Consider the following 12,448-nt stretch of genomic DNA (forward strand, 5'->3'; position numbering starts at 1 on the left):
AAATATTGACTTGATAACAATTTTTTCTGTTTCCTCAATAGTCCCGCCAAGAACTGGAGCAGCATTCTGTGGACACGGCTAGCACCTCAGATGCTGTCAACTTCATAACATATGTCCAGACTCTGAAGCGCAAGATCAAGCAGTTTGAGAAAAACGTGGATGTAAGTACTTTAAAACGTTCACTGTCCTTTCCTTTATTCTGTAGTAGCACATCATGCTTTAGGGCAAACAGTTCAGGGTTGTCATCAGATTCTCCCTCCTTTTTTCCCTAGTTATTCCGTAATGGACAGCGTCTGCTGGAGAAGCAGAGATTCCAGTTCCCTCCATCTTGGCTCTACATTGACAACATCGAAGGGGAATGGGGCGCCTTCAGTGACATAATGAAGCGCAAGGATACTGCCATCCAGCAACAGGTGGCCAACCTGCAGTTGAAGATCGTCCAGGAGGACAAAGCTGTGGAGAACCGCACCACTGACTTGCTCAATGAGTGGGAGAAGACCAAACCGGTTGCTGTAAGAGAAATTAAATCCTCAAATTTATTTTTTGCTAAAACTGTCAAATCCTTTTTCTGTTGATTTCTAACTTTCTATTTTTTTAGGGAAACCTGCGTCCAGAGGAGGCACTTCAGTCTCTGACCATCTATGAGGGCAACTTTGGCCGTCTGAAGGTTGAAAGGGAGAAGTGTGCCCGAGCCAAAGAAGCCCTGGAGCTCACCGACACGGGCCTGCTCAGCGGCAGTGAAGAGAGGGTGCAGGTAATGACAACAAACAGTCGCATAAAAGCATTTTAAATCACAGAAGAAACAGGCAGAAAATATCTCATCGGCACTTATTTGGAAAAGGAGGTATGTTAGACCTATCAAACCCAATTTTTTTTAACGCGTTTCTGTCTTCATGGTGATTTGCAGGTGGCACTAGAGGAGCTGCATGACCTGAAGGAGGTTTGGTCCGAGCTGTCAAAGGTCTGGGAGCAGATCGACCAGATGAAAGAGCAGCCATGGGTGTCTGTACAGCCTCGCAAGGTACAAATCAACGATAATCCTTTAGATCATTTTATCTGTTCATTTGTCAAATTCTCAGTATATAACTATCCTTGTGTTGGTGTTTTGTTTTTGTAGCTTCGTCAGAGTCTGGATGGTCTTCTGAACCAGCTGAAGAACTTCCAAGCAAGACTGAGACAGTATGCCTCATACGAGTTTGTCCAGAGGCTGCTTAAGGGATACTTGAAGGTCGGTAGATAGCTTTTTGCTTATTAAGCCCACATATTGATGCACGACAAAATATTTATGTGGGTTTTTAAACTTTCTACCAACTCTTTTATCCGACCAGGTCAACATGTTGGTGATTGAGCTGAAATCCGAGGCTCTGAAGGACCGCCACTGGAAGCAGCTGATGAAGCGTTTGCATGTGAACTGGGTCCCATCAGAGCTGACGCTGGGACAGGTCTGGGATGTGGACCTGCAGAAGAATGAGATGGTGGTGAAGGACGTTCTCCTGGTAGCACAGGGAGAGATGGCTTTGGAGGAGTTCCTTAAACAGGTGAAGATGGAGGGCTCTTAAAAAAATGATGTTTGTTTGTTTTCTCCATCTTTCAATCCAAATTATTTTAAATTAGCGATGACAAAGATATCTCAAAACGTTCCTAACTTACTTATAAATAGATCTTGATAACCTTTTTGACCTTTTTGCCAAACCCATCATGCATTACTATTTGTTGTTTGTACCTTCTTATAATATTTGTTATGCTTTTTGGCCTCAGATCCGTGAAGTGTGGAACTCGTATGAGCTGGACCTGGTGAACTACCAGAACAAGTGTCGTCTGATCAGAGGCTGGGATGATCTGTTCAACAAGGTCAAAGAACACATTAACAGCGTGTCTGCCATGAAGTTATCTCCATACTACAAGGTAAACAGAAATCCATGCTGAGGTCATTAAGACAGTTTGACGTTTTTGATGTTTTCAGGACTGAATCAACACTGCTCTTATCTTTTTTACTCCCAGGTGTTTGAGGAAGATGCCCTGAGCTGGGAAGACAAGCTGAATCGCATCATGGCTCTGTTCGATGTCTGGATCGACGTTCAGCGTCGCTGGGTCTACCTGGAAGGCATCTTCACCGGCAGTGCAGACATCAAACATCTGCTGCCTGTAGAGACCCAGAGATTCCAGAGGTAAATAAAAAAACAGCATTTATTGGTGATGGACATTTTTTACCAGAACTTATTAACACATCTGTTTATTCTACAGTATCAGCACAGAGTTCTTGGCGCTGATGAAGAAGGTGACCAAGTCTCCTTTGGTGATGGATGTGCTGAACATACAGGGAGTGCAGCGGTCTCTGGAGCGACTGGCTGACCTTCTGGGAAAAATCCAGAAAGCCCTTGGAGAATACCTGGAGAGAGAAAGATCCTCATTCCCCAGGTAAGAAGAAGTGGACGAAGGACTGCATTGTTTTTATTGTGCAAACAAAACACAAATATTAAAAGTTCATGGTTTCCTCTATACACTCATTCATTAACTATCCTAAATGTTTCAATCGCACTCTGTTTGTTTCCAGGTTCTACTTTGTGGGAGACGAAGACTTGCTTGAAATCATCGGAAACAGCAAGAATGTGGCCAAGCTGCAGAAGCACTTCAAGAAGATGTTTGCTGGCGTTTCCAGCATCCTGCTCAACGAGGACAACACCGTGGTGCTGGGAATATCCTCCCGTGAGGGTGAGGAGATCCACTACAAGACACCGGTCAACCTCGTAGAGCACCCAAAGATCAACGACTGGCTGACGCTGGTGGAGAAGGAGATGAGGGTGACGCTGGCCAAGCTGTTGGCCGAGTCTGTCACCGAGGTCACATCCTTCAACAAGGGCACATCCATTGACCTGAGCCAGTACATCACCTGGATTGATCGTTACCAGGTTTGTATTGACAGCATTTACTCAACATATTGTACATGTAAATCATGCAACCAGGCATGTTTATGTTTATATCTGTGCTGTGGCTAATCCATTGATCGTGTACACACTTACTTGTCCTTTGACGCTTTTTTAAATTCCACTTTATGTGTTTTCTCTCCACAGGCCCAGCTGGTGGTCCTGTCCACTCAAATCGCCTGGTCTGAGAACATTGATTCTGCCTTGACCACTATCTCTGGAGGTGGGGACATCGATGTCATGGAGGTGGTGCTGTCAAACGTGCAGGCCACCCTCAACGTGTTGGCTGACACCGTGCTAATGGAGCAGCCTCCACTCCGCAGGAGGAAACTGGAGCACCTGGTTAGTGGGAATCTTTTATAGTACATTTATTTTCAATGAAAATAGTGTCTAAAATTCTTCTGCTCCACTCTAGATCACTGAGCTGGTGCACCAACGTGATGTGACCAGGACTCTGATCAAGAACAAGATTGACCACCCGAAGTCCTTCGAGTGGCTCAGCCAGATGCGCTTCTATTTCGACCCGAAGCAGACAGATGTCCTGCAACAGCTGTCCATTCAGATGGCCAATGCCAAGTTCAACTATGGCTTTGAGTACTTGGGAGTCCAGGACAAGCTGGTCCAGACCCCTCTGACCGACCGCTGCTATCTCACCATGACCCAGGCTCTGGAGGCCCGCCTTGGAGGGTCACCATTTGGTATTACATTTAATATTTTTTTTTATAACTCATAGAGAAATTGATTATAAGATTTATAGAAATTCACAGGTTTACACATTTAATAATCAACTTCACACTCTTCTCCTTTCATCCAGGTCCTGCTGGCACAGGAAAGACTGAGTCAGTGAAAGCTCTGGGTCACCAGCTGGGTCGCTTTGTCCTGGTCTTCAACTGTGATGAGACCTTTGACTTCCAGGTAAACAATAGACATATAAACAAGGCAACAACGTACGTAGCGATAAATGCATACGCATGTGATTTGTCATTTCCCTTTTTATAGGATTGAGCTGTTCCTCATATGGTTTATTTAACTAATCTCTTTTGTTGTCTTGTTAGGCCATGGGTCGTATCTTCGTGGGTCTGTGCCAGGTGGGAGCATGGGGATGCTTCGACGAGTTCAATCGTCTGGAAGAGAGAATGCTCTCTGCCGTCTCCCAGCAGGTCCAGTATATCCAGGTGGCCCTGAGAGAGCACAGCAACCCCAACAGAGACAGGAGTATGTATAAGTCGATGTATAATCTAACTATTCAGATGTTAATTGACACAAATATCTAGTTTAATTTAAAGTGATGACATTTTTAGATCGACATGGACTAGGGCTTTGACTTTTGCCCAAAAATCATATTCGAAGTTCGTTTGTTTATTAATATTAAAGTTCGAATGTATTCGAATATTTATTAATAATATTTTGACCATTAAATGTCTTCAGTAAGACCAATATTAGTATCACACTTCAGTTCGGTGTTCTGTCCACCAGAGGGCAGTGTATCAGTCAATGGCGGGTGTCCGTAATATGTACAACATTAGTGTGGGTCCCACATATGACAGTTAACGCTCCATCGGAAATACACGAGCTTACAGGAACCTTTCGTGACGTGCACCTAGTCAGTCAATGATGCTTTCGGAAGAAAAACACAGTCACTTGTTTTGTTTTTTTTAATTGTATTATTATCAGACTCTGGATTAAACACAAACAGTTTTATCCACTGTTCTCATCAAAAATAAATAAAAAAATAAGCCAGTCAGGCTAAGTAGGTTAAGGCTTAGCCTACTCCTCATCAGGCGTAGTTGTCGTTGGCGCGGCCATTGTTTTAGAATATTGTTTTAAAATAAGCGCGATTGCGCGAACCAGGAGGATGCCAACGTCATAGGTCTACAGGAGCCCAGATGACCAATAATAGCCTTGATAATGAGCTCGCGGTTTTACTTCACCAGGCGTGAAAAAAACCTTGGAATCTGAATTGAAAACAACACTAATAAAAAATAATTCCCATATAGGTTCGAATATTAAGGGCTCCCTAAAATTCGTTCGAATTTCTTTATTTTTTTAAACAATCGAATTATATTCGAACAACGAAGTTCGAGGTCAAAGCCCTAACGTGGACGTAAACTCAAACTTGACTGGTTATGACCACATCAGAACTGCATTGTAAATGAATCCATATCTGTCACTTCTCAGGTGTGCCAGTCACCACGGAACTCCTGAACAAGCAGGTGAAGGTGAGTGCAGAGATGGCCATCTTCATCACCATGAACCCGGGCTACGCTGGCCGCTCCAACCTGCCTGACAATCTGAAGAAGCTGTTCCGCAGTTTGGCCATGACCAAGCCCGACCGCCAGCTCATCGCCCAGGTCATGCTTTACTCTCAAGGTTTCCGCACAGCGGAGACCCTCGCCAAGAAGATTGTGCCCTTCTTCAAGTATGTACTTTTTAAGACATATGTATATGGCTTGAGATCTTTTTAGAGATCTTTCTTTCTGACTTTATTCCATCCCTCTATTTCAGGCTGTGTGATGAGCAGCTGTCATCCCAGAGTCACTACGATTTCGGCCTCCGAGCTCTAAAGAGCGTGCTGATCAGTGCTGGAAATGTAAAGCGTGAGCGCATCCAGAGGATCAAAAGAGAGAAGCTAGAGCGCGGTGAAATCGTTGATGAGAATGAAATCGCTGAGAACCTTCCAGAACAGGAGGTATAGAACCATTTTTTGGACTTGATTTTTGACTGATCTGGCAAATTTATCCAGTTAAAAAAATCAGTCTGTTTTGCTTCTTTAGATCCTGATCCAGAGTGTGTGTGAGACCATGGTTCCCAAGCTGGTGGCGGAGGACATCCCTCTGCTCTTCAGCCTGCTGTCAGACGTGTTCCCTGGAGTCCAGTACCACCGTGGAGAGATGAACGCTCTTAGGGAGGAGCTGAAGAAAGTCTGTTCAGAGATGTATCTCACATATGGAGACGGTGACGATGTGGGCAGCATGTGGGTGGAGAAGGTATGCAGCTAAATGGATCACGTCTTAGAGACACAAAAGTCTACTACAGGGCTAGAGTCAAATGGCTACATGTCAGCCTAGTATTCGAAGTCCTTACATGGAAAGCAGTCACTATAATTTTCGGAAACCTTTTCTGTCGTACCTTTCCAGGTGCTCCAGCTGTTCCAGATCACACAGATCAACCACGGTTTGATGATGGTGGGACCTTCCGGCAGTGGAAAGACTATGGCATGGAGGGTGCTGCTCAAAGCCCTGGAGAGGCTGGAGGGTATTGAGGGCGTGGCCCACATAATCGACCCCAAGGCCATCAGCAAGGATCACCTGTATGGAACCCTGGACCCCAACACCCGTGAATGGACTGATGGCTTGTTCACACACATCCTCAGAAAGTGAGTTCTTCAACTTATTTTTGCTAATGGTATGAATCACCTCAGTCGTTGATTTTGCTAAATGGTGTGATAATTGTGGTTTTAAATATTTTTTCTTTCCATTTCAGGATCATTGACAATGTTCGAGGTGAACTGCAAAAGCGTCAGTGGATCATCTTCGACGGCGATGTCGACCCAGAGTGGGTTGAAAATCTTAACTCAGTCCTGGATGACAACAAGCTGCTCACCCTTCCCAACGGAGAGCGTCTCAGCTTGCCCCCAAATGTAAGCGCAAAGCACTTTACCATTTCAGTTTCTGTCTCATCATATTCTGAGCTGGTTAAAACATGCTCTATAAACCCTGACCTCCCTTTTCTCCAGGTGCGTGTAATGTTTGAGGTACAGGACCTGAAGTACGCCACCCTGGCCACCGTGTCTCGCTGTGGTATGGTCTGGTTCAGTGAAGATGTCCTCAGCACCGACATGATCTTCAACCACTTCCTGGCTCGCATACGTAGCATCCCATTGGACGAGGGAGAGGATGAAGCTCAGCGCCAGAGGAAGGGCACAGAAGACGAGGAGGAAACTGCATCTCCGATGTTGCAGGTAAAAGAAGAAACAATTAAAAAGAAAGAGGAAAAAAGCAGCAGTTCATTTAAGAAGAATGTTTTCTGACCTTTCTTCTTCACTGATGTTTCTCCACTAGATTCAGCGTGATACAGCCGCCATCCTGCAGCCTTACTTCACATCCACAGGCATGGTGATCAAAGCCTTAGAGCATGCCTCTAAATTGGAGCACATCATGGACTTCACCCGCCTGCGCTGCATGGGTTCGCTGTTCTCAATGCTGCACCAGGCCTGCCGTAATGTGGCGACCTACAACAACAATCACCCTGACTTCCCCATGCCCATTGACCAGCTGGAGAGATACATGCAGGTAATGTTTACTCTTCATACAACTAAAAAGGAGCATACATGCCTTTATTGCTGTTATATCAACTTTGAGCTTAAAAGCTGATACATTTTGGGGCATTATCTCTCTACAGAGGTATCTGGTGTACGCTGTGCTGTGGTCCTTCTCTGGAGACGGAAGATTGAAGATGAGAGCTGAGCTTGGAGAATACATCCGTCGTATCACCACTGTACCCCTCCCATCTGCTCCCAATGTCCCCATTATTGACTATGAGGTAAGCCACTTTGTGTTAAATGGCAATTTGATAGTTTTCTTGATGACATTTGAAAGAGAAACTCTGATACTCTGCATTGCAAACCTAAACTACTGCAATCCTGTGTGTCCATTATAACCATTGCCTTGTTTTCTTGGTGTTGTGCAGGTCTGCATCTCTGGTGAATGGCAGTCCTGGCAGGGCAAGGTGCCTCAGATTGAGGTAGAGACCCACAAGGTGGCTTCACCCGATGTCGTGGTTCCCACTCTGGACACTGTCCGTCACGAGGCTTTGCTTTACACATGGCTGGCAGAACACAAACCGCTGGTGCTGTGTGGACCTCCCGGCTCTGGAAAGACCATGACTCTGTTCAGCGCCCTCAGAGCCTTGCCTGATATGGAGGTAAGAGACTGGAGAAATATGTATTTCTAAGAACCTTGAATACAGTTTAACCTGAACTCCTTCACACCCTTAAATTTCATAACTTTTGCAAATGTTCCTTTTCTCCCTACCAGGTCGTGGGTCTGAACTTCTCCAGTGCCACCACCCCAGAGCTGCTGCTGAAGACCTTTGATCATTATTGCGAGTACCGCCGTACCCCCAACGGTGTCGTCCTCGCCCCTGTGCAGCTCGGCAAGTGGCTGGTGTTGTTCTGTGATGAAATCAATCTGCCAGATATGGACAAGTACGGCACACAGAGAGTCATTTCTTTCCTCAGACAGGTAAGATCCATTGTTTGAAAACTGCAGTTATACTTTCTGTTGTTGCATTTTGCAGCTACAACCTTTATAGGAGATGAAAGTGTTGTAGCAGTACATTTGATATCCCTTCCTGTATATTAAAGGCTCCCTGGTTGTGTTTTCTGTGCAGATGGTGGAACATGGAGGTTTCTATCGTACCTCAGACCAGACTTGGGTGAAATTGGAGAGGATCCAGTTTGTTGGAGCCTGTAACCCTCCAACTGACCCTGGCAGGAAGCCTCTCACACACAGGTACAGTATCCAGAGTTATTAGAACAAATATTTATTTGATACCATGAAAATGAAATGGGAGTGATACCTAACAGTGGGCATGTTGTGGTGCGCTGTTTCCAGGTTCCTGCGTCACGTTCCTGTGGTGTACGTGGACTATCCCGGCCCAGCCTCTCTGACCCAGATTTATGGAACCTTCAACCGTGCCATGCTGCGCCTCATCCCCTCTCTACGTACCTATGCTGAGCCTCTTACTGCTGCTATGGTGGAATTCTACACCATGTCTCAGGTAAAGGAGATTACTGAATCTCTATATGATGATACGTTTACTAAAGTTTAGTATACAAAAGAAAAAACTGATTTGTATTCTTTATGTAACACTGTTACTCATTATTTGATCTTCTTTCCCTTCAGGAGCGGTTCACCCAGGACACCCAACCTCACTACATCTACTCTCCCAGAGAGATGACCCGCTGGGTGAGAGGTATCTTCGAGGCCCTGCGGCCACTTGAGACTCTTCCTGTGGAGGGGCTGATTCGCATTTGGGCCCATGAAGCTCTCCGACTCTTCCAGGACAGGTGAGATGATGTTTCTATTCTTATCTATTATTTCAAGGGAATCTGTACATTTTTTAGATGTGAAGAGTATAGTTTAATTGTGTGCTCAATGGTTTTGATATGGTATTCGCAACTGATTTTCTGATAGAGTTCAACTTAAAGAAATGCTTGAGTTCTTAAAGATTGATAGATTTGGTGATAATTTGCTAACTTTTTTTCAGGCTTGTTGATGATGAAGAGAGAAGATGGACAGATGAAAACATCAACGTAGTTGCTCTCAAACACTTCCCCAACATTGATAAGGAGAAGGGTCTTAACAGGCCTATCCTCTACAGCAACTGGCTGTCCAAGGTAAGCCTGAAACATAACATACTGTGATATTCCTGCTGTAGTATTAACGCTGAAATATTGAGCCATGAGTCTTTAGCGGTTACATTTTAACTGAGTTTATCATTTGTGGATGTAGGACTACATCCCAGTGGAACAGGAGGAGCTGAGGGATTATGTGAAGGCTCGTCTGAAGGTCTTCTATGAAGAGGAGCTGGACGTCCCTCTGGTGCTCTTCAATGAAGTGCTGGATCACGTCCTCAGAATTGACCGGTAAGTAACAGCTGCCAAACTGATAGACTATTCGTATTGTTAGTCTACAAATATTCAGATCTAAAATGATTGTTTTGGTTTACATTTTAAAATTTCCTCTTTCAGAATCTTCCGTCAGCCTCAGGGCCATCTGCTGTTGATCGGTGTAAGTGGAGCAGGAAAGACAACCCTGTCCCGCTTCGTAGCCTGGATGAACGGACTTAGTGTATACCAGATCAAGGTTGGTGAAACATCTGAAGATTTTTTAAGCCCTATCACTACTCTCCTGTGTTCTGCAGTCATTGATGTTTGTGTGTGTGTGTGTGTGTTTTCAGGTTCACAGGAAATACACAGGAGAGGACTTTGATGAGGACCTTCGTACAGTGCTCCGTCGCTCAGGTTGTAAGAACGAGAAGATTGCCTTCATCATGGATGAGTCCAACGTGCTGGATTCTGGTTTCCTTGAGAGAATGAACACATTGCTGGCCAACGGAGAGGTAACCATCAAGATCTGTTGTACATTAGTTCAGCTCAATGGGGAAAACAAATTGAGTTCTGTGCACATCATTTTCGGGGTCTTAATATGTTAACTGTTCTTCTTAGGTTCCCGGGCTGTTTGAGGGAGATGAGTATGCCACCCTGATGACTCAGTGTAAGGAGGGAGCCCAGAAGGAGGGCCTGATGCTGGACACACATGAGGAGCTGTACAAATGGTTCACCAGCCAAGTCATCAGGAACCTCCATGTTGTTTTCACCATGAACCCTTCATCAGAGGGCCTGAAGGACAGAGCCGCCACATCACCTGCCCTCTTCAACAGGTACTGAGACACATGATGAAGCAAAGAATTCGTTTTTTTGTGTCTTGAGTCTTGTGCAACAAATAAGTACAGTGTTTAAATGACTAGATGTCTATTCTTAGCTAAGCAAACCCTTTTTTTCCTCCTAGGTGTGTGCTGAACTGGTTTGGAGACTGGTCCACAGAGGCTCTTTATAATGTGGGTAAAGAGTTCACCAGCAAGATGGACCTGGAGAAACCAAACTACAAGGTGCCGGACTACATGCCCGCTGTGTATGACAAACTGCCACAGATACCATCTCACCGCGAGGCTATCGTCAACGGCTGTGTGTTTGTACACCAGACACTTCACCAGGTAGGGATGTTTACACGTCTGCACAGGTGTTCAATGAGGAGATTGTATTGTATACTTCATAATGTGGTTGTTATTAACTTTACACAGGCTAACAACCGCCTGGCTAAGCGAGGTGGCCACACCATGGCCATCACTCCTCGCCACTACCTGGACTTCATCAACCAGTATGCCAACCTTTTCAATGAGAAACGCAGCGAGCTAGAGGAGCAGCAGATGCACCTCAACGTTGGTCTCCGCAAGATCAAGGAAACAGTCGATCAGGTAAAGTAGACTTGCAATTTTATGTACCAATTATATTTCACCCTTTTCCCCAAATCAACAGTTGTTGTGTCATGTCTGTTGGTGCTTGTCAAAGGCTGCTTGCTCTTGTTTGACTCTGTGATTGTACGTGTGCCTCCTCATCAAGGTGGAGGAGCTCCGTCGTGACCTGAGAATCAAAAGCCAGGAGTTGGAGGCAAAGAACGCTGCTGCCAACGACAAGCTGAAGAAGATGGTCAAAGACCAGCAGGAGGCTGAAAAGAAAAAGGTACACAGGAAAGAATATCACGCTTACACCATTTAAAATGTTGTTTTATAAAATACTATCCCTTCCGTAATGTTTATGGCAGTGGTATGTTAACAGTGATCCCTTGAACCTTTCTCTTTTAGATTATATCAAACAATAATGCCTACACTGTTTCTATTATGATTCCAGGTGATGAGCCAGGAGATCCAGGAGTCTGTGTACAAGCAGCAGGAGAAGATCAAGGACAAAGCGCTGAGTGTCAAACAGGACTTGGACCAAGTGGAGCCTGCTGTCATTGAGTCTCAGAATGGTACAGTGGTATTTTACTCCCAGCAGTCTTTACATTTCATTAGAATTGTTTTCACAGAAAGAGTGCAACACTCTCTTGCTACACAGATGGATTGTCCTACTGTTTTCTTAACATTAGCTCAATGAATGTAAATGAAACATTATCAAATACTCACTTGTGGGCTTCGGGTTAACAACTTCATGATTTCCTGCATCCTCCCTTCCTCACTGCCCCTCCCTTATCATAATCCACATGCTTGTTTACCTGATGTCGATAGCTGTTAAGTCCATTAAGAAGCAGCACCTGGTGGAGGTGCGTTCCATGGCCAATCCTCCCGCTGCCGTCAAGCTGGCCCTCGAGTCCATCTGCCTGCTGCTGGGAGAGAGCACCACGGACTGGAAGCAGATCCGTTCCATCATCATGAGGGAGAACTTCATCCCAACTATTGTTAACTTCTCTGCTGAAGAGATCAGGTGAAATAAGAAAACATGTATTCTGCAATTGTTCACTAAAGCTCTCTCCCTCTCTGTCTCTTTCTCTCTCTTTGAATGTTCCACCTATATTCTCCCTTTCCTCTACTTCTTTCTTTCAAACACTCCTCCTTTTACCTAACTAGCGGTGAGCTCTATTAAGCGGCAGCACCTAGTAGAAGTGCGAGCTATGACCAATCCTCCAGCTGCAGTCAAGTTGGCCTTGGAGTCTATCTGCCTTTTGCTGGGCGAGGAGACCAGTGACTGGAAAAAAATCAGACAAGTTATTATCAGGGACAATTTCATCAGCAGCATAGTCAACTTTTCCTCTGAGGAAATGAGGTACCAGTGTCAGAACGTCCGTGTAGTGTTTAATGGAAGCCCAAATGAAGTCAATCAGTATATTAATCACGTGGCACCTGTGATTAGAATTTGATTTTAGGTTTTTTTTATCCTTTGATTTTGCTGAATCAGAAAATGA

General features: G+C 44.9%; 1 protein-coding gene across 1 annotated transcript in view; it reads left to right on the top strand.

Moving 5' to 3' along the window:
* Window positions 1–12,448, top strand: part of dync1h1 (dynein, cytoplasmic 1, heavy chain 1) — a 29,575-nt gene that overhangs the window by 8,115 nt on the left and 9,012 nt on the right. The window contains exons 16-52 of the mRNA XM_063908523.1: window positions 42–161; window positions 273–512; window positions 599–754; window positions 908–1,021; window positions 1,118–1,228; window positions 1,329–1,538; window positions 1,759–1,905; window positions 2,002–2,168; window positions 2,245–2,418; window positions 2,555–2,909; window positions 3,072–3,266; window positions 3,340–3,622; window positions 3,739–3,839; window positions 3,980–4,139; window positions 5,103–5,343; window positions 5,430–5,613; window positions 5,699–5,911; window positions 6,062–6,300; window positions 6,408–6,564; window positions 6,661–6,885; window positions 6,986–7,216; window positions 7,326–7,466; window positions 7,614–7,847; window positions 7,961–8,167; window positions 8,316–8,437; window positions 8,540–8,705; window positions 8,831–8,994; window positions 9,195–9,324; window positions 9,440–9,573; window positions 9,679–9,793; window positions 9,888–10,049; window positions 10,156–10,370; window positions 10,499–10,703; window positions 10,791–10,964; window positions 11,110–11,229; window positions 11,398–11,518; window positions 11,775–11,970. Coding sequence (XP_063764593.1) covers window positions 42–161; window positions 273–512; window positions 599–754; window positions 908–1,021; window positions 1,118–1,228; window positions 1,329–1,538; window positions 1,759–1,905; window positions 2,002–2,168; window positions 2,245–2,418; window positions 2,555–2,909; window positions 3,072–3,266; window positions 3,340–3,622; window positions 3,739–3,839; window positions 3,980–4,139; window positions 5,103–5,343; window positions 5,430–5,613; window positions 5,699–5,911; window positions 6,062–6,300; window positions 6,408–6,564; window positions 6,661–6,885; window positions 6,986–7,216; window positions 7,326–7,466; window positions 7,614–7,847; window positions 7,961–8,167; window positions 8,316–8,437; window positions 8,540–8,705; window positions 8,831–8,994; window positions 9,195–9,324; window positions 9,440–9,573; window positions 9,679–9,793; window positions 9,888–10,049; window positions 10,156–10,370; window positions 10,499–10,703; window positions 10,791–10,964; window positions 11,110–11,229; window positions 11,398–11,518; window positions 11,775–11,970 — 6,629 coding nt within the window. The remainder of the gene's footprint in view (window positions 1–41; window positions 162–272; window positions 513–598; window positions 755–907; window positions 1,022–1,117; window positions 1,229–1,328; window positions 1,539–1,758; window positions 1,906–2,001; window positions 2,169–2,244; window positions 2,419–2,554; window positions 2,910–3,071; window positions 3,267–3,339; window positions 3,623–3,738; window positions 3,840–3,979; window positions 4,140–5,102; window positions 5,344–5,429; window positions 5,614–5,698; window positions 5,912–6,061; window positions 6,301–6,407; window positions 6,565–6,660; window positions 6,886–6,985; window positions 7,217–7,325; window positions 7,467–7,613; window positions 7,848–7,960; window positions 8,168–8,315; window positions 8,438–8,539; window positions 8,706–8,830; window positions 8,995–9,194; window positions 9,325–9,439; window positions 9,574–9,678; window positions 9,794–9,887; window positions 10,050–10,155; window positions 10,371–10,498; window positions 10,704–10,790; window positions 10,965–11,109; window positions 11,230–11,397; window positions 11,519–11,774; window positions 11,971–12,448) is intronic.

Source organism: Eleginops maclovinus, chromosome 19 (genome assembly GCF_036324505.1).
Source record: "Eleginops maclovinus isolate JMC-PN-2008 ecotype Puerto Natales chromosome 19, JC_Emac_rtc_rv5, whole genome shotgun sequence".
Lineage (NCBI taxonomy): Eukaryota > Metazoa > Chordata > Actinopteri > Perciformes > Eleginopidae > Eleginops > Eleginops maclovinus.